The sequence below is a fragment of the Sorex araneus genome, chromosome 1 (assembly GCF_027595985.1).
Source record: "Sorex araneus isolate mSorAra2 chromosome 1, mSorAra2.pri, whole genome shotgun sequence".
Taxonomy (NCBI): Eukaryota; Metazoa; Chordata; class Mammalia; order Eulipotyphla; family Soricidae; genus Sorex; species Sorex araneus.
Genome location: NC_073302.1, coordinates 196,881,685 through 196,906,607, shown reverse-complemented (window position 1 = coordinate 196,906,607; position 24,923 = coordinate 196,881,685). Strand labels below are relative to the sequence as shown.

The window sequence follows — 24,923 nt, the reverse complement described above, 5'->3', positions numbered from 1 at the left end:
GTTACAGTCTATCATCTACCTTTCCTTTGTGTTGGATAGTAACCCTAAGTGCTTTAGGCTTCATCCGTTAGTTGGCCCCTTTCTTCCTCCCAACAAGTTTAACCTGCCCTTGCTAGCATCCCTAACCTAGTTAAAGTTTATTTGTAACCTTTCCCTTGTTTTTTACCTCTCATTGTCACAGTTCCCAAGCCAATCTTGATTACTTGTAAGCCAAAACTTTCTGGTAATTCTGAACTTGTATTTGTACTGCTTTGTATTTGAAGTGTTGTATGTTTGTACCTGCTTTTCTACTTTCCCTATCGTCTTTTTGTATTTTACTATAGAGCAATGTTCTTTGGTTAAACACAGAAAGACCATGAATGCTGTGCTCCTAATATTTGGGAGTTGATTGATGCTCAAATATATCTGCTCCTGGGCATAATTACTTGGTCATAACTACTTGACTCCGGCTTCAGTTTCTGTATTTCCTAACACCCCAAAAGGGAGGTCCTGCCGTTGGACTGGGATGGACCCGGGGCGAGTGGCAAAACTACCCGGCATCGAAATGGGACATTCTAGAAAGTATAAATACATGGTCTTGATGCAAACTGTTACAACCTAAGAGACAGGACCCCCATGGGAAAGGACTAGCTGAACTGGCCTGGGGACTTAGTCTGGGATTTACGGTAAAAGCCTTGCTTGCTCTCAGAGCCCAGACAACCAAGTGTTAAAAGCCTTGCCTGCTTTCAGCCCAGTGAAATAAGTGTTGGGATCTTTGTCTCTTACTGTGTTTGTCCAAACAACTGCCAGTATTGATAATTTTTATAATTAGAGGGAAATGTAAAAGCAATGCAGTTGTCCCTGGGAGACAGTGTCTCCTTGAGTTGATCTCCCTAAGAGAATTTCCTCTGCCAGATGTTTGTCTATGTAAATGACCATCACACCTGTCCTTGCCTCAGCCCCCCTTCAGGTGTCCTGTAAGTGTGCTGGCAACTCTGCGTTAAACGGGCCATTCTCACCATCAGGCTGGGGTCCCCAGGCTCCCGTCTCCCTGTCTCTCTGTGTCTGTTGGCTGGGGAGCCCTGGGGAGGTGAGGAGGTGGCTCAGGGCCACCGAACGCACACACATGTCCAGCAGCAGCAGCAGCCCCCGAGAATTACGTTGTGAATTTACAGACAGCACCTCATCAGCCCTTCCCGCTCCCGCCCGCAGGTGCTGTGGTCTCTCGAGGCCGGCCACTGGGTCCCCGAAGAGCCTTTTGAGCTGCACAGCCACTTCCCCGCGGCGCCGGTGAGTCTGATGGTTTCTTTTCTTCCTTTCTTCCGCGTGCCGGGGAAGTGTGGTCAGCCTGATGCAGACAGGCCATGCGTGTCAGGGCTGGGTGCTCCCGTGAGGACTCAGCAGGGGGCAGGAGTGAGGGGCGAGGCCTGTGCAGGCTGAGTCAGAGGACTGTGGAGGCGGGGGGGCCCAACAGCGCCCACGCCCGTACAGCGCCCGCAGCCCTACCGTGCCCACTGCCGAATTGCCGTACAGTGCTGAGTGCCTGAGATCCCTGTGTGTTCCTGGTTGCCCGTACAGCGCCGTGCATGCAGACCCTCGTTCACGTGAGCGAGGAGGATGGGGCTGAGGGGGTGAGGCTGTGACCTCTGACTCAGCCCCGTGGCCTCAGCCTTCGTGCTCCCGCCTGACAGCAGGTGTACTCAGGGCCAGGCAGGCGGCGGCCGGGTGTGGCGTGGTAGGGACGCGCTGGGGGATGTGTGGGAGCTTCCTGTGCTTTGGGTCCCAGTCAGCTGCTTTGCCAGTCTGTGCCGAGGGGAGTACAGGCCCCTGCGTCCGCCCAGCGTCCACCCGTCCCCCTGGGTCTGCCCAGCCGTCCACCTGTCCCCCCGTGCCCACCCGGAGTTCACCTGGCCCCTGCAGCAGGATGGACTCTGGCCTCGTGATTTTCCCGGCCACCTTCAGGAGAGAGGTGTCCGGGGGCTCTGGCCTGCAGCTCCCCAGCCCCACCTCGGGTGGACGGTGCGGGAGAGGCGCCCGGCGTGGCGAGAGAGGTGTCAGCTCGCCTAATAAGTTATATTTAATCACTACCAGAGGGCGGGGAAGCCCCAGAGCCCAGACTGGAAGGTTCCATCGAGTCTGTCCAGGACTGGTCTGAGCTGACTTGGCAGCAGGACCCACATGTGCCCAAGAGGGGTGGCCGCAGTCGGCTGTATTGTCACCAAGGTCAGAGGTGAAGCGCCCCAGAGGGCTTCGCGTCCTTGCTGTGCTGTGACTGGCCTCCGCGGCTCGGCCACAGGCAGAGATTGCACAGAGCCTGGCCGAGGGCTCGGCCACCTTCCAGTTACTCCCCGAAGGACACCGCCATGGTCTGTCCCCTTCACAGCCCACCCAGACGGCCCAGAGGCCTCCCCTAAGCCCCACCATGCCTGCGTGCATGTGTGTGTGCGTGTGTGTGTGCATGCGTGTGTGCGTGTGCATGCGTATGTATGTGTGTGCATGCATGCGTCTGCATGTGCATGTGTGTATGTATGCGTGTGTGCATGTGCATGCTTGCGTGTGTGTGCATGTGTGCGTGTATGTGTGTGTTGTGTGGTGGTGGCCAGGCGTCGAGGCGAGGCTGCCGTGTGCCCTCAGGAGTCGGCGGGCCGGATCATCATGGTGGTGCCCCTGAGCGAGTAGCCTGAGCCTTTCCAGTAGTACCACTTGATGCCGTTGAACTTGCTGGTGCTCTGCCTCTGCGGGTAGTACAGGCCGTTGAGGTTGGAGGGGCCGCAGGCATCGAACCACCAGCCTGTGGAGCCGAGCGTGGACATCAGGGCTGGGCCCTGCAGGAGGCGCCCAGGGCCACCTCTAGGGGACGCTGCCCGGCTGCCCATGTGTCCCGTGTGCCCCCTGGGCGTGAGCCTGTGACACATGGTTTCCCTGGGGGTGGGGCCACTCCTGCTGCCCGTGCCCACACAGTAGGCCCCGCCCCATGCCTTCCCCCAACAGCAGGTCAGGTCCCCGGGCACAGCCGGACACGAGGCTCTCAGGGCCACAGACTGCTCTGCTGCCCGGGCTGGACGCCCTCATGCTGGTGGCCCCCACCCGGGGCCTCTGTGCTTGCGGGCGTGTCTCTGCCTCACTGCACCCAGGACTCACCCAGGGCCCTGCCGTTGTCTGTCTGTGCCCGGGGACCCCCTCTCCAGACACCCTCCGAGTGGGCCTCTGCGCTCGGCGCCCTCAGACCCACCTCCAGTGAGCATCTGGGAGCACCTGCAGATGCACTTGTCGTTGTCGGCATCCTTGGTGCTGAAGTCGTTCCCCGGCTGGCTGATGCTGCTGAGTTTGCCGGCCGTGCCCGAGAGGCCCTGCAGGTGGATCCTGGGCGCGAGCGAGAGGGAAAAACAGTCGAAAAGGAGCGGCTGACCGGACAGGAACTCCAGCCCAGAGCGCCCCCCAGGCACACGTGCCCTGCCCACTCGGGACAGCTGTGAACAGGAACCAGTTGGCACCCAAGGGGGGTGTTTCCGGGACCCCCCAGTGCGGCAGCACAGCCTGCAGGGCCTGAACTTGTTTTCCTGCCACTTGCAGACAGACGGCAGGGAGGAGGCTAGGGCTGGAGCACTGAGACTGTGGTGGAGGGGGGAGTCCGGAATCCAGAGCAGAAGCACTGCAGCATGAGGCCACTGCCACCCACCTGGGGGCACCTGCCACCCCCGGGCGAGACCCCGCAGAGCTGCTGCCCATTGGGTCTCCCCAGGGAGATGGGCGAGGGCTGTCTGCCGGCCACCTGGTCGCTGGGCCCTCAGCCCTGTGGCCCGTGGGGACTGAGGCTGCTTAGTGACAACAGCCACTGCCTGGGATGGCCCAAAGACACTCACTGTCCTACAGGGGCCCGAAGCCTCAGACTTGAAGCCTGAAGCCACCGAGACTGTCCTTCTCGGTGGGACACCAGTGGCCTCTGCCGAGCCCAGACCCACCTCAGTCCCACCAGAGGCAGCAGGGAGGTTGAGGAAGGCCCAGTAAGAGCGTGAGGTACAAAGCGTTTCTCCTTTCAATGAAAAGAATCTGGCCAGAGGCCACACGTGGGCGGGGCGTTGGCCAGGCTCACAGCTGTCCCAGAGGCTGGATCCCAGCACCCCATCCTGTCCCCCTGAGCCACACTAGGACCGATCCCTGAGCACAGAGCCAGGAGTCTGCCCGAGCACTGCTGGGTGTGGCCACCACTGCCCAGAAAAACCTCCTGATCCAGCTCTTTATTTTTTTTTTCTTTTTGGGTCACACCCGGCGATGCACAGGGGTTACTCCTGGCTCTGCACTCAGGAATTACTCCTGGCGGTGCTCAGGGGACCATATGGAATGCTGGGAATCGAACCTGGGTCGGTCGAGTGCAAGACAAACGCCCTACCCGCTGTGCTATCACTCCAGCCCCTGATCCAGCTCTTGGGATGTGGGTTTTTCTGTTTTCTAGCCTCGAGGGGCCGTTCCCTTAGGAAAGACCCCTCTGCGTTACTGGGAGATCAGCGCCCCAAAGCCCTGGGCTTGCCTGTGCTTTATCACAGCACAGTCCTTATCGCAGTGACACCCTGTTTTATTGGGGTCATAGCTTTGGATAAAGAAGCGATCCCCGGCTGCCAAGTCAGTCAGAGTGAGCTGGAAGCAGCGTGTCTCTAAGCGGCCCCTCCAAGGGCTGCTCTTACCCGGGGACATCTCTGTTAGGAGCCATCTCGGTTTAGACTGTTTTCATATGTCAGTGTACATATGGGCCATTTGTAAAGTCTCCCTGTACAAATACTCTTAATTCTTAATTTTTGTGTTTCTTTCCTCCTTCGTCTAATTCCTCTGCTGTGGAGTCCGGACTGTTGCCAGGTGGAAAAATATTTAGGTTGGAGGGAAAACGGTGGCAGACGGCCCGTGTCTAGAAGCCGTTCTGCTCGTCTCTGCCGCAGCGGGGCCCGGCGCTTCTCTGCTCTGCCCGCTTACCGCACTGGCCCACAGTGGCCGTGCTGGGTCCAGGGCCTGGGGTGGATGGGGCGAGGGGTCAGGCCCTGCATGGGCAGGATGAGGGTGCTCGCGTCGGGGCCTGGTGGGCACCTCTGTCCCGACTCTTGGGCCCTTCGCCCTGGGAAGGCCACCCGGGAGGTGCCTGGGAATCGAGTCCAGCCCTGACCCCAGGCCCTGAGACGCTGGGGGCTGGCTCTCGGGAGAACTGACGCCTGTGCTCACACGGGTGCCCAGCACTTGGCACCATGACCCTCCTCCGGCCTGCCCAGCGCACCCGGGGGCGTCTCCCACCCTCACAGCCAGGAGGCAGATTGTGAGCTGCAGCTGCTGCCCGGGTGCGCGCAGCCTTACCGGTAGTTGAGCTCCTCCCGGGCCAGGTAAAAGTGCTCGTAGAGTGAGTAGGCCTCGTTCCCCTCCCAGTCCTGCAGCTGGATCCGGAGCAGGAACCGCCGCTGAGAGGTCACCTGGGCCACAAACTCGTTCCCCAGCCAGTGCTCACCCGCCGGGTCGCCGAAGCCCTGCAGGGCGAGGGGGGAAGGGCGCAGGGCCGAGACCGCTCAGACACGCCGCCCCGCCGGGTCGTCTGTGTGGAGGGGGCCCTGCCCTCCCCTGTTCTGAGGCCCTGTCGGCGGGGGGGGCTGGTTCTCGGGGCTGACTCCTGGCTCTGTGCTCCGGGGTCCCTCCTCGTGGGCCCGTGCACAGGCCACCCACCTCTTTGTACTCCGCCCACGTCCTCTGGAAGTCCACGCTGCCGTCTTGGCGCCTCTGGATGACGGTCCAGCCCCCTCCGCCCGTGTCCATGTCGCAGTAGGCCTGTGGGGGCAGCTGGCGTTCAGCCACCAGGGCTCCTCCCAGACTGCCCTTGGTGGCGCCCGGCCCGCCCCACCCGCCGGCACCTTGAGCTCCCGGGAGGAGTTGGGGAAGGTGAGTGTGTAGACGCCGCTGGCCGTGAGCCCCGACTTCAGCACCTGGGCACAGTCGCTGAACGTGGCGGGGGGCTCCTTAGCCGCGAGGGTGTTCTTAGCTGCCAGCCAAGGGAGCACGTGAGGGCACAGCCTTCGCCCTCCTCCCCCCCCCCCACTCCTCCCCACCTAGCCCTCCTCTACCCCATCCTTCCTCCCACCCTGGTCCTCCTCCCTACGCCTATCCCTCCTCCCTCCCCCCAGGCTCTCCTGAGCCTTCAGCGCTGTGGCCAGGACTCACGGGCCGCGGTGGACAGCATGGCCAGCAGCCCGTGCACCGTGTCCATGAGGTGGTGCTGCTGCTTCTGCAGCGCGGAGCTGTTGACCGTGGCGCTGGCCAGCTGCCTCTCGAGCGCCTCGATGACGGAGCTCTGCTTGGACAGCAGCGCCTGCAGCTGGTCCTTCTCCTCCCGCAGGGAGCGCAGCTGCAGCACGTGCTGGCCCTCCATGTCCAGCACCTTCCGCTCCAGGACGCTGTGGCGGGGACAGGCGGTCAGGTCTCAGGAGGACCCCAGCTCCACAGCCCAGGGACGCGGGGTGCCGGGGAGCCGCTTGGGGCTGAGGCAGCACCAGAGACCTGTATGTGTGTGCGTGTACACAGGTGTTGTGTGTGCACGCAGAGTGCTGTGTGTGTACAGGTGTGTGCATGCCGAGTGCTGCATGTATACACAGGCATTGTGTGCAGTGTTGCGTTTGTACACAAGCATGTTCGTGCAGTGCTGTATGTACATGGGTGTTGTGCAGTGTGCTGCATGCGTACACAGGTGTGTGCTTACAGAGTGCTGTGTGTACATGGGTGTATGCACAGTGTGCTGCATGTGTACGTAGGTGTGTTCGTGCAGGGTGCTGCATGTGTACACGGGTGTGTGCATGCAGAGTGCCACACGTATACACAGGTGTGTGCGTGAAGTGTGCTGCATATGTACACAGTGGGGGGAGATGCTGAGGGCAGCTGTGTGCTGTTCCAGGGTCCCCGTCCCCTTCTCTGAAGTACCCTGTTACCTGTTCTTATCCTGCAGTTTGTTGATTTCACTGGTCTGATCCAAAATCTGTTTTTCCAGTTTGTTTGTAGACAGGGAATGTTCTAGAAGTTGGAGCTCAAGTCTTGTGGTCTGGTTTAATACCTAAAGCCAACAAAGCAGAAATTCTGTTCGTCATGTTTTGCATTGGTCGGGACGCCTCCTAGTTGTGCCCTTGGAGATCCGGCAAACATGGCGGAAACACGTTCCCTTTGCCGAGCACGGACCCTTGGCCGTCCCCAGAGAAGCTGCGGCCCCCAGGGGCCTGTCTGAGTGTGGGGCATCCGTCTGTGCCTGTTGGGGAATGGGTCCAAGGAGCCCGGGGTGGCTCTGGCCAGCCAAGGAAAGGATGTTTCCATGCCACAGTGGGGTGGGGTGTCTAGAATAATCCTGTCAGACGTCGGTTGTTGATCGGACGGATCGAGGATGGTGTTGGACAGGGGCTCTTGCTGCCGGGCGAGCAAAGGCTCTTCCATCAGCTCCCGGGCCGATGCCCCCGAGCCCCACCCAGTCCTCACCTGGCCCCTGTTTTTCTTGTTCGTCTTCCTTTTTCCTATTTGGAGAAGCTTCACCACTGACAGAGCGGAAACCATAGAAACACAGTCCGCTTGGGCCGGCTAGGCGGGGGCTCGGCGGGGGCCTGGCCGGGGGCTCGGCAGGGGCCCGTGGCATGCGCTGTGGGGTCATTGTCCCTTTGTGTGAGGTCACCCCGGCCCCTTGCAGGAAGAGCCGTTACTCACATCCTCTGTCCGCTCCGGAGGTGATGTCAGGGGCACAGGGATTGTTCCCGGGAAGGGGCCCGGGCCCCGTCCTGAGGCTGGCTGTCCCTGTGCGGGCAGTGGGCCCGCAGGCCCTCCTGGGCCGGGTGGTCAGCCCGCCCCAGCCAGCGCACACCATGGGAAGGGGCTGCGATGGGGTGTGACTCGGGCCCGGGCTGGGGGCCCCTGCCCCTGTCCCCGCACTGCCTCCTGACCCTTCTCCGATGCCCCGGCTCTCCGGGCACCCTGTGAGGCCGCAGGCGCGGTGGGTAATGGTGGGCGTGTTTCGGCTTTCATCTTTTCCCCTGTCACGGCCCTGGTGCTCCAGCAGGGGATCTGCGGGGGAAACTGCACTTCCCTCCGGTCATCCTGGCCAGGACAGGTGGGGCACTGCCATGCCAGGCCCTGCTGTTGTGCCCTGTGCCGCCCTCCCCCCGCCCGCGCACCTCGTGGCTCACTGCCCTCCCTTCTCTCTGGCGCCCAGCCCCAGGGTCTTCCAGCTGCTCTGGAAATCACCCACGGTCATCCCGGGGCCACGGTCGGGGACAGCCGTACTCAGAGTCGCGTCTACACCACCCGCCGGCCACAGGGCTGCAGGCCAGGCTTGGAAGTACCTTTCGCAGCTGTCAGCCACGTTCCCCACTGCGCGAAGTGCCCCCGTCCCATCCTTGCCGGCTCATAGCAGGCCCCGCGATGGGGCTGTGCCCTCAGTGCCCTCCCAGTGCCAGGGCGTCTGTCCACCCCGGAGTCTCTGGCCCCCGTGCTCAGAAGGGGCCGGGCGGGAGCAGGGTGGCTCCGTGGCTCAGGCCGGTCGCCGTTGGCCATCCTGACCCCTGCAGTCTCTCTCTCTCAGAGCGTGGTCGAGAGCATCCCCAGGGCTTGCGAGCCTGCACGGGCGCTGCCTCCTCCTGTGGGCACACGGGCGCGGGGCCGCTCACCTGCGCCTCGACGTCCGTGAGCTTGCGCGTCTGCGCGGCCGTCTGGTTGAGCAGGTGGGTGCCGATCTCCAGCATGGCGGCCGTCTGGTTGTGCACGGCGTGCTGCTGCATCTCCACCATCTCCTTCTTCACGCTGGCCTGGATGTAGCTCTCCAGCTGTGGGGGAGGTGGGGCTCACACCCAGCTCGGCACTCACGGTCACCCCTGGTGGACTCAGGGAACCTTGGGGGGCCCGAGGCAGTGGCCAGTAGGGCCAGTGCCAGACCTCTGCCTGTCCTAAGCCCCGGGATGGTGCTGTCTTAGGTGACTCACCCCTCACAGTGCAGCGGCTACGGTTGCCTCTGCCTTACCCCCTTCGCGCCTCCCCTTCCCTCTCCCTCCTCCTCCTGCACCCTTGCCTGTCAACTCCACTCACGGGCACCCACAGAAACCCTCCCCATGTTCACCTTGTCGTCCCTCGGATGTCTATAAGCCACGGATGCCCAGTGCTCGCTCTTCCTCGCCAGCAGACCCTTCTCTGCTCATAGTGAGCCCGGAGAGCTGTCCAGGTCAGCTTCCAAGCAGGCACGCCTGTGCCCCACCTTCTCCCCCGACTCCCCTGGCCCCTGTCCACGCTGAGCCCTCACTCCCTGCTTCTCCAGGTGCTGAGCTGGGCGGAACTGGGGGTCCGACTCCCGGGGCTGCCTGTAGCTTCCTTGGGTCACCGAGACGCTAACTATCATCCTATCACATCAAATAGCAGCACTTGGGTCCAGCCGAGTGACATCATCCCCAGGGGACCCAGCTCCAGTGACATCATCCCCAAGGGCCCAACTCCCCTGTGACGTCATCCCTATGGGCCCAGCTCCCTATGGGCCCCGCTCCCAGCACTGTAGCCTGCCCTGATGTTTCCATCCTCCCCCATGTTTTTAAATGTTTAAACGTTAACTGATTGTTTACATCTGTAGTATAAACGAGATCAGAATTTGTAGGAAGTAGTCTGTAACTTCACACACACACACACACACACACACACACACACACACACACTCTCGCCCTCATCACCGTGGGAGAAATGGAATTTTGAGGTGAAAGGTCAGGCAGCACGAGTCTCCCCGCTTCCCCCCTGACACCCGCAGAGCTAATATTTTCTTCTGGGAAGTTGGGGCTGTGAAGAAACACGCGGCTGGAGTTGGGCTGAGTCCATGCTCCGCAGTGATGATTTACAGCGGGGTGTGAGGGGGCCTCGCTCGCCCCACTCCTGAAGGGGCCCCTCGCTGGGCCTCGGGCAGCGGTCAGACTGCTCACCACGGAACTGCTCATCGTCCATTCGAGGTTAAAATCAGACATGGAGCTTTGAAGGACACAGAGAGAGCCGGACCTTCAGCTTTTCTCGGGCCCGTCCCCTTCTCTCCAGCGTCTGGACACGAGAGGACGCAAACACCCCTGGGCCCGACTTTCCAGCCGGGCAGGGCATGGACATGCAGGGCACGGGTCTATGAGGGGAGAGGTTCAGGTGCATGTCCGTGTGTGTGTGTGTGTGTGTGTGTGTGTGTGTGTGTGTGTCCAGGCGCAGTAGATGGGGCAGGAGGACATAGACCTGTGTGTGATACCTAGCTGTGAGAGTCACCTGTTACAGATGGGTGTCGTGTGTGTGTGTGTGTGTGTGTCCAGGCGCAGTAGATGGGGCAGGAGGACATAGACCTGTGTGTGATACCTAGCTGTGAGAGACACATGTTACAGATGGGTGTCCGCGCATGTGTGGGCACGCGCGCGCACAGACACGGTGGATGGGGCCGGAGGACTTGTACCCATGTGTGACACATACCTCTGAGAAACACATGTTACAAATGTGTGTGTGTGCGTGCATGTGTGTGCAGATGCAGTGGATAGGGGAGGAGGAATGCATGTGTGACATGTCTGAGGGAAGCATGTTATAGATGCGTGTCTGTGTGTGTGCATGTGCACGTGTGTGCAGATGCAGTGTGTGGCGTGTACACACAGTGTGAGTGCAGGTATGTGCATTGGCATCCCCGGGAGAGGGGCCCGAACCAGCCCTCCTGCCTCCCCCAGCTTCTCACCTCTGTGAGCCTTGTGTCAGGTCCCACCGCCGCGGGGAAGGGGGTGGGTCCCGTACTCACCTCCCTGTGCCCCCTCACGCCCCCTTCCTGGTCTGCAGAGACCGGGGGCCACACGCCTGCCTGACTGCCAGTGGGGCTGCCTGTGCTGGGGTGCTACGGGGCAGAGCGCGAGCACCCACGGCCGGTGTTGCTCCTGGCACACACACAGGGCCTGGCCGTGCTCCTCGGCCTGTGTCTGCAGCGGAACCCTGGAGTACCGAGGTCTCCCCAAGGTGGCGGCTCCCAGACAGGGACCCCTCCGAGCCCCAGAGTCCCCCGTGTGTAGACAGCAGCAGCCTCTTCCTCCCCTCACTGTCTTCTGTGTGCTCCCTGGAGGGGCGCAGTGCCTGGTGTCCCCCCGGCACACAGAAGCTGCCACGGCCTTGAAGACTGATGTGGGCCTCGCCCGTGCCCTCCCGGGGACCCGTCTGAGGGCCTCTCCCGCGCCCTCCCGGGGACCCGTCTGAGAGCCTCGCCCGTGCCCTCCCATGGACCCGTCTGAGGGCCTCTCCCGCGCCCTCCCGGGGACCCGTCTGAGAGCCTCGCCCGTGCCCTCCCATGGACCCGTCTGAGGGCCTCGCCCGCGCCCTCCCGGGGACCCGTCTGAGAGCCTCGCCCGTGCCCTCCCATGGACCCGTCTGAGGGCCTCGCCCACGCCCTCCCGGGGACCCGTCTGAGGGCCTCGCCCGCGCCCTCCCGGGGACCCGTCTGAGGGCCTCGCCCGCGCCCTCCCATGGACCCGTCTGAGGGCCTCGCCCGCGCCCTCCCGGGGACCCGTCTGAGGGCCTCGCCCGCGCTCTCCCGGGGACCCGTCTGAGGGCCTCGCCCGCGCCCTCCCGGGGACCCGTCTGAGGGCCTCGCCCGCGCCCTCCCGGGGACCCGTCTGAGGGCCTCGCCCGCGCCCTCCCGGGGACCCCTCTGAGGGCCTCGCCCGCGCCCTCCCGGGGACCCGTCTGAGGGCCTCGCCCGCGCCCTCCCGGGGACCCGTCTGAGGGCCTCGCCCGCGCTCTCCCGGGGACCCGTCTGAGGGCCTCGCCCGCGCCCTCCCGGGGACCCGTCTGAGGGCCTCGCCCGCGCCCTCCCGGGGACCCCTCTGAGGGCCTCGCCCGCGCCCTCCCGGGGACCCGTCTGAGGGCCTCGCCCGCGCCCTCCCATGGACCCGTCTGAGGGCCTCGCCCGCGCCCTCCCGGGGACCCGTCTGAGGGCCTCGCCCGCGCCCTCCCGGGGACCCCTCTGAGGGCCTCGCCCGCGCCCTCCCGGGGACCCGTCTGAGGGCCTCGCCCGCGCCCTCCCATGGACCCGTCTGAGGGCCTCGCCCGCGCCCTCCCATGGACCCGTCTGAGGGCCTCGCCCGTGCCCTCCCGGGGACCCGTCTGAGGGCCTCGCCCGAGCCCTCCCATGGACCCGTCTGAGGGCCTCGCCCGCGCCCTCCCATGGACCCGTCTGAGGGCCTCGCCCGTGCCCTCCCGGGGACCCCTCTGAGGGCCTCGCCCGCGCCCTCCCGGGGACCCGTCTGAGGGCCTCGCCCGCGCCCTCCCGGGGACCCGTCTGAGGGCCTCGCCCGCGCCCTCCCGGGGACCCGTCTGAGGGCCTCGCCCGCGCTCTCCCGGGGACCCGTCTGAGGGCCTCGCCCGCGCCCTCCCGGGGACCCGTCTGAGGGCCTCGCCCGCGCCCTCCCGGGGACCCGTCTGAGGGCCTCGCCCGCGCCCTCCCGGGGACCCCTCTGAGGGCCTCGCCCGCGCCCTCCCGGGGACCCGTCTGAGGGCCTCGCCCGCGCCCTCCCATGGACCCGTCTGAGGGCCTCGCCCGCGCCCTCCCGGGGACCCGTCTGAGGGCCTCGCCCGCGCCCTCCCGGGGACCCCTCTGAGGGCCTCGCCCGCGCCCTCCCGGGGACCCGTCTGAGGGCCTCGCCCGCGCCCTCCCATGGACCCGTCTGAGGGCCTCGCCCGCGCCCTCCCATGGACCCGTCTGAGGGCCTCGCCCGTGCCCTCCCGGGGACCCGTCTGAGGGCCTCGCCCGAGCCCTCCCGGGGACCCGTCTGAGGGCCTCGCCCGCGCCCTCCCATGGACCTGTCTGAGGGCCTCGCCCGTGCCCTCCCGGGGACCCGTCTGAGGGCCTCGCCCGAGCCCTCCCGGGGACCCGTCTCTGTGATCTGTTCTTACCCACTGGGGGACTGTGACCCCCAAGAGGAAATTCTGTGTTTCCTCGCCAGCATCTCCAACGGGGGGTGAAGTAGCATGACTGTGACCCCTTACACAGACACACAGGGACACGCAGCATCATACATGAACAGGTGGACATGCGCAGATGACCGCACATACAGAGCAACCCTCAGGTGCCCAGGGCCAAGTACCTACGCCCTGACTGGCCGCCCCGGAGGCTCACGGCTGCCTGTGCCACGACACGGGCTTTGGTGCGTCCCACGTGGCACTGTCAACAAGCAAATCCCACTGGCTTTAAGTACCACTTGCTTGATTTCTCATCTCCGCATTAGGACTGGGGGCCCCGGGGTACGAGAGACAGGCCAGGGGCCTTGGACACAGTGCCTGGCCATCTACACCACATCACACCACCTGTAGCTCGTCCATACCCCACCGGAAGCCAACCCTGCTGGGCCCCACTTCTGCCCCGTTCCCTGTTGTGAGGACACATGGCCTTTGGAGGGGCCAGACCAGCCAGCTCCAGACTTGGACCTTCCAGTTTCCTGCCCTGGACACCAGCACCCAGCACACACACGTGCTGGTATGTATTGCCCCTGTATACATTTGCATGTACACAGCATGTCTGAGCACTGTCTGCCCTGCAAACCACCTGTGTGTACACGGCATGTTCCAGTACAACTATTCTGCACACCACCTGTGTGTACACAGCGTGTCCTGTCACTGCATCTGCCCTGCATACCGCACGCATGTATGTGGCATCCCAGCACTGTCTGCCCTACACACCACATGTGTGCACATAGCATGTCCTGGCACCACATCTGCCCCTGCACACCACATGCATGCACACCGCATGTCTTGGCACTGTCTGTCCCTGCACACCACACACAAGCAGTCACACATCTCTCGTCCTTTGAAGGCCCAGGCCCCGGGGCCCGGGGCAGTGCCCTTGACCGCTGCTGTGCGAGGGTGGCCGTGAGATCCAGCCGCAGCTGCAGCTGTCAGGCCATTGGAGAAGAGGCCGTGGTGAGTCCTCGCAGAGCAGATGCCCGAGTGCAGGAGGCTCAGGACTCCGGCACGGCTGCACAGCCCTGCCTGGATGCTGCCCGCTGGCCGAGGCCCCAAGTCAGGGCCACCAGACTGGAACTCCCAGAGCACTGTTTGCTGAGCTCATTCCCACGAGCTGCTGCTTTTCCCCCTCACAGTGGAAATTCTCTTTGGTTTGCAAATGCTGCCCCCCCCCCCGGGGTATGGTGGACCTGATGGGGGGAGGGGGCACCCCTGCAGCCATTTAATGTCCAGGTGTCTGGCCCTGGTCATTCATGTGTCTGTCCCTCGGTTCAAGGCCACACCTGGTGGTCCTTAGCGGCTCCTGGCACTGAGAGGCCCTCTGGTGTTAGTGACGGAGCCCGGGCGCCCCACGCGCGGAGTCTCCCCAGGGCGGGTGAGTCACCCCCTCCCAGCCTCCCCCAGGCCGATGTTTCAGCCGTGATGGTCACTGTTCTGTACAGTCCCGGCATCGTGTCCAGCAGCAGGAGCCCCAGCAAAGGGCTCAGGGCTGCCCCGACCGGCTGGGCGGGGAGGGACGGTCTTGGGGGCACCCGAGGGTAAGTTGCTGGCTGGAAGCCAGGAGGAAACTTCCTGAGCTCCTGCCCGACAGATGACTCGCCTCCACTCGTCTCCTGTGGGGTCGGCTTCCGGGGACGAGGAGCCAGAGAGAAGGCCTTGGAGAATGAATGGGTGAGTGAGTGAATGGATGGCCGAGTGTTTGAGACTCGGGACCACGCACCCAGTGGGAGCTTTACTTAGCCCTGAAAACACTCCCATCACGGCCCAGCCAGCACCTGAGGAAATGCAGTCAGGCCAGACGGGGCGGTGGCGGGGGGTGGGGGGGCCTGCCAGTCGCCCCCGGCACTGCTGGGAGTGGCCCGCACAGCCAGGAGTCACCCCCAGAACCCAGACATGAAACCCGAGCTCTGGACAAGTGGCCTCCGACCACGTGTCTGAGGGCCCCAGCCTTCCCGAGAGCGCTCAGTCAGGTAAATCACTCGTTCCACGTTCCGAAACGCCATTCTTTCCGGATCAAGCATCAAAGGCATTTGCTCTTGGAAGACCAGGAAAGAATCCAGGCCGTTCCCATTAGTCTAAAAATAAATAATAAATAAATAAACGTCTGAGTCATGGGCTGCCGGGTCTGAGCTCCACAGAGAAAGACCGTGGGTGCCCCTGTGGCCTGCCGGGACGGGCGCAGAATGGGCAGAGAGTGGGCGGAAGGGTCGGCCCAGTGCGGGCAGTCTCGCTGCTGTCTCCCCCGCCTCCGAGAGGGCCCTCTTGACTACACTGTCAGCCGAGGGCGGGGGTCTCGGCCGCCTCTCCCCCCAGGTCTCACCCGCAATGGGCACGTCAGGCCCTGCCTGGCTCTTTCCCATGATTGCGACTAGCGAAACAGTGGCACGTTCCAACCTGCGCCCAGGGCACCCAGGGGGGCCCCTGCAAACCCACGGAGCTCCCGGGAGATTTCTGCCACCATCACAGGGACGCTGACACCCCTCGACCTCGGTCAGCCCGCAGCAGGCCAGCCTGTCGTCCTGAGGGCCGCCGGCCACTGCACCCAGCCGGGGTTTAGCTGTCGTAGAAGCCGCGTGGGAATGGGCCTGGGGAGGGTGTCCTGAGCCTCTGGCCTCCGGTCACTGAGTCTGGTCTGAGGCAGGGTGTTGGCCTGGACGTCTCCTCCTCCCGCCTCGAACTACGGCCTCCACCCAGGACGCAGAGCGGGTTAGAAGGAGAACCACGTGGCTTAGAAACCGCGTGTCCTGAGCTGGGGCTCCTCACCCACACGGCCGGGCCGGGCCGAGGCAGCGCCCAGGGGTGGCACGGCCCGTGGGCCCGAGTCTCTGCGAGCCAGAAGGGGGAATGGAATGTGTGCTGGTTTCAGCCAGGCCCGCCCGGGCCTGCTGCCGCTGCCCCTAATTTGTACTTCGCTTGCCACGTTTGCCCGCCCGCCAGACTGGCCCCTAACCAGCCCGGTGACACGCAGGGCCAGGGCGGCCGCGGAGTCCGTGTTCAGTGGGACTCCACATGCCTGTGGTGGGCGGGCCGGGGCTGAGTCAGTCTCCATGATGAGCCCTGTCCTGCAGGGTCGCCCCTCACCCTCCGCCTCCCACCCCGCCTGTGGAAAATTCCGACCCCCCTCCCTGCACTGCCGGAGTCAGGAGAAGCGTCGCTCATCGCCGACTCCGCATCTGCACGCTGGGGCTCCTCCCTCCTGACTGAAGGGGCGGCTGGGTCACCTCAGGATCCGGGTCCCGGACCCGGGACCAGAGACAGACAGGTCCGTGCCAGGCCGTCTCACTGTCCGGGCCGTGGGGCCTGTCAGCAGGCCTGCGCCCTGGCCTCCGCCTCTCTCTGAGAGTGCCCGGACCCTCCACACAGCCCTGGGCTGCAGGCGCGGGAGGGGAGGGGACGGCCATGCAGGACTTGGGGCTGCGGGAATGGGGTGCGTGCCGGGCCCACGGCGGGCAGGTGGCAGGCGCAGGTTCCCTGTGGTCAATTGTGTGTGTCTGTCGCCCTCCGAATGTGAGCCTCGAATGTCCGTTTTCGGAACAGACGTCGCTGTGGTGGCTGCCACGGCCCAGCCCTAACACCTGCAGGCCCACGGGGCTGACAGTGCGCGCATACACACACACACACACACACACACACACACACACACACACACACACACGCCCGCTGCTCTGGTTCTTGGTGGACATGGCCCTGCTGTCAGCACCAGGTCTGGGTCTCTGCAGAGCCCCCTGGGAAAAGCGGCCTGACTGCCCCACCCCCACGGGCTCGGCCCCGCTCTGGAGCGAGTCAGCAGGGTGCTGGCTCCAGGAGGCCGGTCAGCACCAACCGCGCTTGCGGCCAGACGCTGCCGGCCTCCAGGGCCTGTGTGGGCCAAGTGCTCTTCAGCAAAAGGCTACGGCACCAAGAAGGGCTGCCTGGGTCGGACGGTCCCTGCTGTCCATGACAGTCGGCCAGAGACACCACAGCAGTCAGCTCAAGGCTGGGACAGGCCCCTGTTCACCTTACTCACAGGCCACCCGGCTGCCCCCAAGGCAGGCTCAGCCCAGCACGTGCAGGGGGAGAGGGGCCACAGTGCAGAGCATGCATGTGTGTGCCATGTATGTGCATGTGCACACACATGTGCTTATGCATGTGGGTATGCATGTGCGTGCATGCATTTATGGGTGTGCATGCACGTGGGTGTGCGTGCTGTGTGTGTATTCATGTGAGTGCATGTACATGCATGCATGTGGGTGGGTGTGCGTGTGCATGCATTTGTATGCGTGTGCACGCATGCATGTGGGTGTTGCATGCATGCATGTATGTGTGCACGAGTGTACTTGTCATGTGTGCGTGCGTATGTGTGTGCACATGTATGGTGCTGGCCGATAGGCAGGTGATCGAGGCCAAGCACGATTCGGGAGATCTGAGGAGGGAAAGTGCCGCAGGGCAGGCGCTGCTAGAGGCTGGAGAGGAGCCGGGGAGCTGGGGGAGCTGAGTGGCCTGCACCGGCCTGCTGAGTGGTGACCACCCCGTGCTCACAGCCCCCAGCACACCCAGTGACTCTTGGGGCAGCTCCTGGCACTCAGGGTCCACCCAGGGCCAGCCACGTGCCCAGCACACTCCTGCTGCCCGCCTTCTCCCCTGCCCCTGCACTGAGGGCTCTGGGCCCTGTGCGAAGTTCCTGCCCCCGTGTATGCCCGGGTCATGCTGACCCATCCTGAGTGAGTGCTCCCCAGCAGTGCTCTCGGGGTTTACCCGGAGCTGGCACCGGGGCTGCTCCTGCACACACAGGCTTCCATCAGCCTCGCTTCCTCCCGGGAACCACCTGGGGCAGCTCGAAGCCCACCCGGCCACGGAGTCCAGAGGTAACAGCCTGTGGTACAAAGTCCATAGGCTTCTCTGTGCAGATGCACATGCATGCACGTGTGTGTGTGAACGTGTGCGTGTCTGCACGCTTGTCTGCAAGTGTATGTGTGTATAGCTGTGTGTGCATGCATGTGTGTGTATATATGTCTCTGTGCATGTGTGTGCGTGTCTGTGTATCTGAGTGTGTGCATGTGTTTCTGTATGTATCTGTGTGCATGTGTATGTGCCTCTGTATGTCTGCGTATATATATCTGTGCATGTGTGTGCATGCATCCGTATATATGTCTGCATGCATGTTCACATGTGTCTGCGTGTGTGCTGTCTTCCCGTGCCACGGGACAGCGCTCCCTGAATGCAGCCCAGACTGGCCTATCCCGCCCTTGCTCGAGTCGGCTCTGGGTTTGACTCTGCCGCCCATCGGTGAGGAGGCAGGGGACCTGCACCCCCTCCCTGGCACCACCGTTCAGCGAGCAGCATCTCGGCAGCCCCCTGGGTTTCGTGCCCCCGACTCCAGGTGCCCACCAGTGGACACCTGGTCCAGGAGAAGCTCGTCCTCGCCACAGCCCTTTTCACAAGAATTCTCAGCGCTCTGGGGGAGGCAGAGCCGGGAGCCCCCGGGGACTGTGGCTGAGAACCGCCCCACAGGAGGGCCGGAGGTGGCCAGGCCATGAAGAGAACTCTGCCCAGAGGGTCGCTCCACCTTCTCCTTCGGGGTGAGGGGTTGGGGGGTCACACCAGTGGTGCTCAGGGATGACTCCAGGCTCCATGCAGAGGGGCGCCATATGGGGTGCCAGTGATCGAACCCAGATCAGCCGAGTGTGAGGCCAGGTCCTCCCCACGGCACTGCTGCTCCAGCACCAGCCTCTTATTCCTTAACAGCCGTGAGACATCGGGGTAGGGGTGCGTGCCCCGGGATTCTCTTTCCTCCGACTGCCGTCCCCTCGGCAGTGAGTTCAGTGCCACAGACGTCCCGGAAGAGGCCCGTGTTAGTGACCCGCCAAGAAAGGAGCCACGTGTGAACGCGGGCCGTTCGTGGCCCTGTGTCACAGACCGTGTTGTTGTTTGTGGGGACACGATCTGGCTTTCCACGCTTCCTTCACGGAAAACAGACTCCCCAGCACGGCCGCCTGCCCGGCGCTCCCCGGCTCGGCGAGCCCCGAGCCCTGCTCAGGAATTCCTGTCATTAACACTTTATTAAGTTAGAGTTGGGCAAGTTGTTTTCTTGTTTTTAAGGAAATTTAAGAATCCATTCCTCCGCAGTTAAAAATAAAAAGGAACTTCATACACATATGCCAAATGTTAAGCATAGATAATTAGCTTGTGGTTGGAATTTGATTGTTTTGTTATTCAGCAAAACAACCGTGTCCTGTGCCTCTCTGCCCCACGACTTCCGACCGAGACCAGTCGGCCCGCGGGCTTCTGAGCTCGGCTGTCCAGGGCCATTTTCTCGAGATCCCAAAGACAAGATCGTGGCTAACAACCTAGTGGGGGTGCTGCCGTCTCAGCCGGGGCCATTGTCACCGTTCCTTGGCAGAGCCCAGCCTCGAGGTCACCCCGATTCCACGAGCCCCTGGTGGAGAAACGCTGCCGAGTGCCCGGCAGTCCAGAGGAGCAGCCGACTGAGCCTCTCGCACACTCTCAGGGCTGCCGCACGCAGGGCTGAGACACAGGGCTGGTGCACGCACTTCCGGGGCCCGCAGGTCCCCCGGGACCTGGACAGAGCCAAGACGGGGGAGGGGGGGCGGGAAGGGGGCAGCCAACAGGGGCAGATTCCAGCCCTGCTGCCCGGTCAGCTTCCCGCCAGCGTTCAGAGGCAGACCAGAGTGTGGTCTGGGAAGGCCAGAGAGAGAGAGAGTGTGTGTGTGTGTGTGTGTGTGTGTGTGTGTGTGTGTGTAAGTATGAGTGTGTGCGTGAGTGGCGTGTTGTGAGGGTATGAGTGTGTGTGTGTGTGTGTGTGTGCGTGAGAGTGAGAGTGTGAGCGGTGTGTCTATGTGGTGTGGGTGTGGGTGTGTTTGGGTATATGAGTGTAGTCTTGTGTGTATGAATGTGAATGGGGTGTGTGTGTGTGAGTGAATGTCTGGGTGTATGAGTGTGAGTGGTGTGTGTGTGTGATGTGAGTGCGTAAGTGGTATGTGTGGTGTGTGAGTATTGAGCGTGATTGAGTGTGTGTGTGTGAGTTTGCCAGGTGAGTGTGATGACAAGTGTCTGAACAGTGTGTGTGTGTGTGTGCAAGTGTGTCTGAGTGTATGTGTGTGGGTATGCTTGGGGGCAGCATGAGTGTCTGTGTGGGTGAGTGTGTAGGAATCAGGACACAAGGGCACCGGGCATTTCCCGCCCCCCTCTGACACACCTGGGCACACGCTGGCCCGTGGGTGAGTGTTTGCTGAGGGAATGTTTGTGCTTCAGTGGCTGAACCGTGCGCACAGGGGTCGGCTCTTGACGTCAGCAGACCGGGAAGGAGCCCGCACCACAGCCGCATGCCCGAGCAACCACTGCCACGCCAGTGACTCTCTGGCAGGAGAGTTCGAGAAAACTCCAGAATCTTCTGGCAGAACAGACCCCCCCTGTCGACTCCTGGGGTGAGGGGGAGCATGAGAGACGTGTGTGCCCGGCTCTGCGCTTACTTTCCCTCTCCCGCTTCCATTCAGCTCATTTCCATCTTAAGGAAAGTCAGTGAGTCGCCGCGCAGGGCGGACGCTGGCCAGGGCTCTGCTGAAGGGCACTGTCTGGGGGCAGTCCTCGTGGGCGCTGGAGCGTCTGTCCACCCAGAGTCCTGCTCTGTGTGTGTGTGTGTGTATGTCACGTGGCCCACACACAGGTCTGGGGCTCCCCAGCCTCCTGAGGGCCCCGAATACAGAGCGGCGGGGAGGGCCCTTGCCTTGAGCGCGGCCGGCCCAGGCTCTGCCCCCAGCACCCCAGATGGCCCCCGAGTGCAGAGGCAGGAGCCAGGCCAAGCACTGGCCCGCCTCTCTGGGCTACATCCGAGACCCCGTTTGGGGATGGCCCCGTGAGCCCCCTCCCCTCCCATCAGCGCCAAGGGCCAGAGACAGAAGCAAGAGCCCAGGGGAGGCGTTCTGGGGTCCCACAACAGCGCCACCGAGACGCGTGATGTGGACACGGGACACGGAACCTCGTCCTGCCGCAGCCCTGCGGGGTCAGGACTGCCCATGACGATATAACACGCGGCACTGGGCACATGTGTCGGCAGCCCCAGGCTTCTCGTCCTCTCGCACCCGCGTCCCCCGGACAGCCATGTGGGGCTTGGCCGCCCTGGTGCTCGGGGTCATGGGGTGCCCGGGACGGAGCAGGCCTCCCTCAAGCCGCACCCGGACTCTCGAACCCCGGCTCCCTCCCGAGGGCCTGCGCCTGCCCACGTGCAGAAACAGGGCCGCCAGCCCCAGCCCCCGCCTGCCCTGGAGAGAAGCAGCCGCGGGGGCAGAGGAAATGTTTACGTCCACCTCAGAGGCTTCGCTGCAGTTCTCAAAACACCGAGTGCGGGCACAATGGGCCGCGGTTGTTTATGCCGCGGCATTCCTGTGTGAAAGAGCTGCCGCGTGCTTCCTCCCCTGCTTCCGCTGGCCAGAGGACCCCGGCCTGCCTACGCGGGGTCACGGGCCGCGTGGGTGGCGATGCTGGCCAGCCCGGGCATGTGTGCCAGCTGCTTCCCTCAACTGTTTGCCCCAACGTTTCAGGGTCTCCTCCCCTCCCCTGCGCTCTCTGCCCTTGCTCCGGACTCGCTCCCTCCTCTCCTCTCCCTCTCTCCCCCTCTATCCCTCTCTCCCTCTTCACTCCTCTCCTTTCTCTCCCTCTCTCCCCTCTCTCCCTCTCTCTTCCTCTCTCTCCTCCTCTCCTCTCCTCTCCTCTCCTCTCCTCTCCTCTCCTCTCCCTCTCTCTTTCCTCTCTCTCTTCCTCTCTCCCCTCTCTCCCTCTTTCTTCCTCTCTCTCCTCTCCTCTCCTCTCCTCTCCCCTCCTCTCCTCTCCTCTCCTCTCCTCTCCTCTCCTCTCCTCTCCTCTCCTCTCCTCTCCTCTCCTCTCCTCTCCTCTCCTCTCCTCTCCCTCTCTCTTTCCTCTCTCTCTTCCTCTCTCCCCTTCTCTCTCCCCCTCTCCCTCCCTCTCCCCTTCTCCCCCTCCAGCCAGCACACCCCCTCCCAACTCCCCAGCATTCTTAGTGCTGACTGGGGGGAGTGGCAAGGAAATCGAGGGAACTTTTCAAACCTGCCGCTCTCCAGAACGGGAGGGGCAGAGGAGCGAGTGGTGCTTTCTCCTCCGTGCCTGACTGGGGCCAGCCCAGCTCTAGCCCCTGTTTATTAGCCCAGGTGACAAAACAGCCAGGGAGACCCAGCGGGGGGCATCAGTCCTGCCTCTCAGCGCCTGCCGCCTCCTCCTCCTCCTCCTCCTCCTCCTCCCCCCTCCTCCAGGTGGGCTGCCTCCTCCAGGGGGCTTAGGTGCGCAGGGGAGCAGGTGCAGGTGCTGGCGGCAAGATCAACAGTCGCGGTCTGGGGGCCGTTTAGCTAACTGAGCTCAAGAAGGAATTTGGAAATTCCATTGTGCTACTGTTCAAATATTTACTCGCTGAACCTGGAGCGGAAAAAACTGGGTCACCTCATGTAGAATTCCTTGCCCTTTTCCTTGAAACAGCATTGCAAGGACCCCGAGAAGGGGGGGTGTTTATCTAAGGAAGAAACAGGAGCTCTGCTGATGGAGTCTCCCGCCGGCTTCATCAAGCAAAGGCAATTCAGCAACCTCTGCATTCGGCAAAACATTCTTTCATGTGTCCTGACTGTCTGTCCGAAAGGGCGACCTACCCGCGGGGCAGATGGGAAAACGTCCTCTGGACCTTGTGTGGTTCGCGCTCACACGCTCACGCAGATGCACCTGCGTGCACACGTGTACACACACCTGCGCGCGCACACACGCACACGCACACACACACCTGTCAGAGTGCATGGGGCGACTCGGCGCGGGTGCCCGGAGGGAGCAGAGACCTGCGTGCCGTGCGTGCGGACCTGCCGCCCCCTGTCTGGGTCACGGTGCGGCATCGCTGCAGGGCTGGGACATGAGTGCCCGGAGACCGGGGTTCTGGGGGCGCGAGGGGAGTGCTGCTACGCTGCATCCCCCACCTGCCCCGCGGGAAGCTCCTGCTCCCCTGCTGGCTCTCCCCCTCCGTCCCTGCAGCCCCCACTGCCTCCGATGCCTCCTCCCAGGCTAGCGGGTTCCTGAGAAGCCCGAACTCCTCCCGAGCTACTCTGAGCCGGCGGAGGGTCCGGACCGGGGCTCACAGGTGGCAGCTCACCTTTATCTGGGGAAAGCGCTGAGTGAGGGGGGCGGCGCACGCAGAGCCTCCATGCGGAGGGTGTGGGACCGAGTGTGAAACCACGGGAGAAGTGAGGGAGCGCTGACAGGGCCCGTCAGAGCAGCTCCCGCGGTCCGGGTGCGGGCGGCAGCGCGGCCAGGGGGCGCAGCAAGCCCCGGGCTCTGGGCTCTGCCCCGGAAAAGCGCTGCCGACCCTCCTCCGACCCTCCGGCCCCGCCAGCCTCTCCCCGCGGCTCTGAGAAAGCCGGCAGGGAGGGAGGTTTCCAGTCCTCCTAGCAGTAAATTCAGGAACTTGGGACTCAGCCGCAGAGCCCGGGCGGGGGAGGGGGCGGTCAGCCCTCCGCCGGCCGCTGCCCTGCCTGCGGCTTCCCGGCTCTCCCCGCCGGCCGGCCCTACCTTCATCAGCCACTGCGTGTTGTTCTCCATGATGTTCTCCAGCACTTGCAGCCGCTGGGCCGAGTCGTCGTAGTCCAGCGGCGCGTCCCTCTGCACGGCGTTGGACACGTAGGCGCTGGACGCCGAGCGGCAGTTGTCCACCTCGGGCAGGAGGAAGGTGTAGCTGCAGGCGCCGTGCTGCACCTGGTGCTGCCGCCGGCCCGCGCTGCTCTCCACGCCCCGGCGGAGGCTGCTGTAGGCTGCGGCCGCCGCCAGCTCACAGCCCAGCGCCAGGGCCAGGAGCTGCCACATTCTCCCTCCTGGCTCCACGCGGACGCCCCGTCCTAAGCCGAGCCCTCAAGCCCCGGGCTCTGCGGCCGCCGCTCCAGGTCCATCAATGAGACTCCCCCTCTGCCCTCCTCCTCCTCCTCCTCCTCCTCCTCCTCCTCCTCGATGGGCTCCACGGTCCGGAGGCTGCCGTCCACTGCCTGCGGGGGAGGCTGTGCCGGCCCGCTGCTCCCGTCTGCCAGTAGGGTCCGAATCAATCACTCTCGCTCCTTATATGATAAGTCGATAAGTGCGGCCAGAAGCAGCCAGGGGCTCCGCCCTCGGGGCTGGTCCGTTATCTTCCTGCGGGGGGTCACTGGCCAGGAAATCTGGGCGCCTGCCTGTGTGCGTCCAGCGGAGCCGCGCCACAGAGCCGAGCCCCGGGGGAAAGCCCCTCGGTGTTCCCCGGGCCCCGGGTCGGGTCCGTCTCGGCGGCTCCCCGCTCCCCCACCGACGGTTCCTCGAGAGAGAGGCGCGGGCCGGCCCCTTTGTCTGGAGGGCTCCAGTGTTCGGCGGGTGATGCGGCTGGCCGGTAAATAGCTGCCGCTCCCCAGCACAATGAAAGTTCCTGTTTTTTCCTCTAGGAATAAAAACACTACAAATATGTCAGGACTCGGGTTTATTTTGGTTATTGCGGAGAGGAAGACTTTTTGCTCTTGTAAACTCTGCCTTTCTGTGGGGAAAATACTTCCCGGGTAAACTTGCCGGGCAGGGGTGGGGTGCTGCGCGTTGGGGGGAGGGGGGAGCGGGGGAGGTCTCCTCTCCTAGAGCCGTGTCCGGGCTGTGGCGGGGACTCCTAAGCGAGAGAGCCCCCTCCTTGTGCAGGGTCCGCCACAGTGTGGGGCCCCCCGCGGGTCCCCTCCGCCTGCCCCTCTCCCTCGGGGCTCTCCTGGCCCTGCCCCCGCCCGGGGCTTGCTGTGGGTCCCGAGGTTTTACAGCTCCAGCTCATCCCTTCCTCTGCTCCCGGAGTGGGAGAAGCCCCACAGCGCTGCTTGGAATTCAGCTCCAGTGTGTGTGCCTGCGTGTGTGTGCTGTGTGTGCATGCGTGTGTGTGCTGTGTGCTTCTGTGTGCTGTGCGTAGTGCGTGCATGTGT

The 24,923-nt window shown here is 63.6% G+C and overlaps 2 protein-coding genes across 4 annotated transcripts in view; one reads left to right on the top strand and one right to left on the bottom strand.

The window, feature by feature from the left end:
• The window catches only part of MCPH1 (microcephalin 1), a 61,499-nt gene that overhangs the window by 21,138 nt on the left and 15,438 nt on the right, over nt 1-24,923 (top strand). The window contains exons 11-12 of one of the 3 annotated variants that reach the window (XM_055139347.1): nt 1,192-1,269; nt 20,221-21,584. In XM_055139347.1, coding sequence (XP_054995322.1) covers nt 1,192-1,269; nt 20,221-20,397 — 255 coding nt within the window. In that variant the 3' untranslated portion in view covers nt 20,398-21,584. Of the gene's footprint in view, nt 1-1,191; nt 1,270-18,693; nt 19,096-20,220; nt 21,585-24,923 lie in introns of those variants that run through there. The other 2 variants (XM_055139350.1, XM_055139331.1) reach the window with 2 other exon arrangements.
• ANGPT2 (angiopoietin 2) lies at nt 1,721-23,943 on the bottom strand. Its single transcript, XM_004620489.2, has 9 exons — nt 23,524-23,943; nt 8,643-8,798; nt 6,930-7,051; nt 6,169-6,401; nt 5,862-5,989; nt 5,677-5,778; nt 5,317-5,483; nt 3,212-3,342; nt 1,721-2,770 (listed from the first exon to the last, which is right to left on the bottom strand). Exons 1-9 carry the CDS (start codon nt 23,812-23,814, stop codon nt 2,610-2,612), a joined length of 1,491 nt encoding a protein of 496 aa, XP_004620546.1. The 5' UTR covers nt 23,815-23,943; the 3' UTR covers nt 1,721-2,609.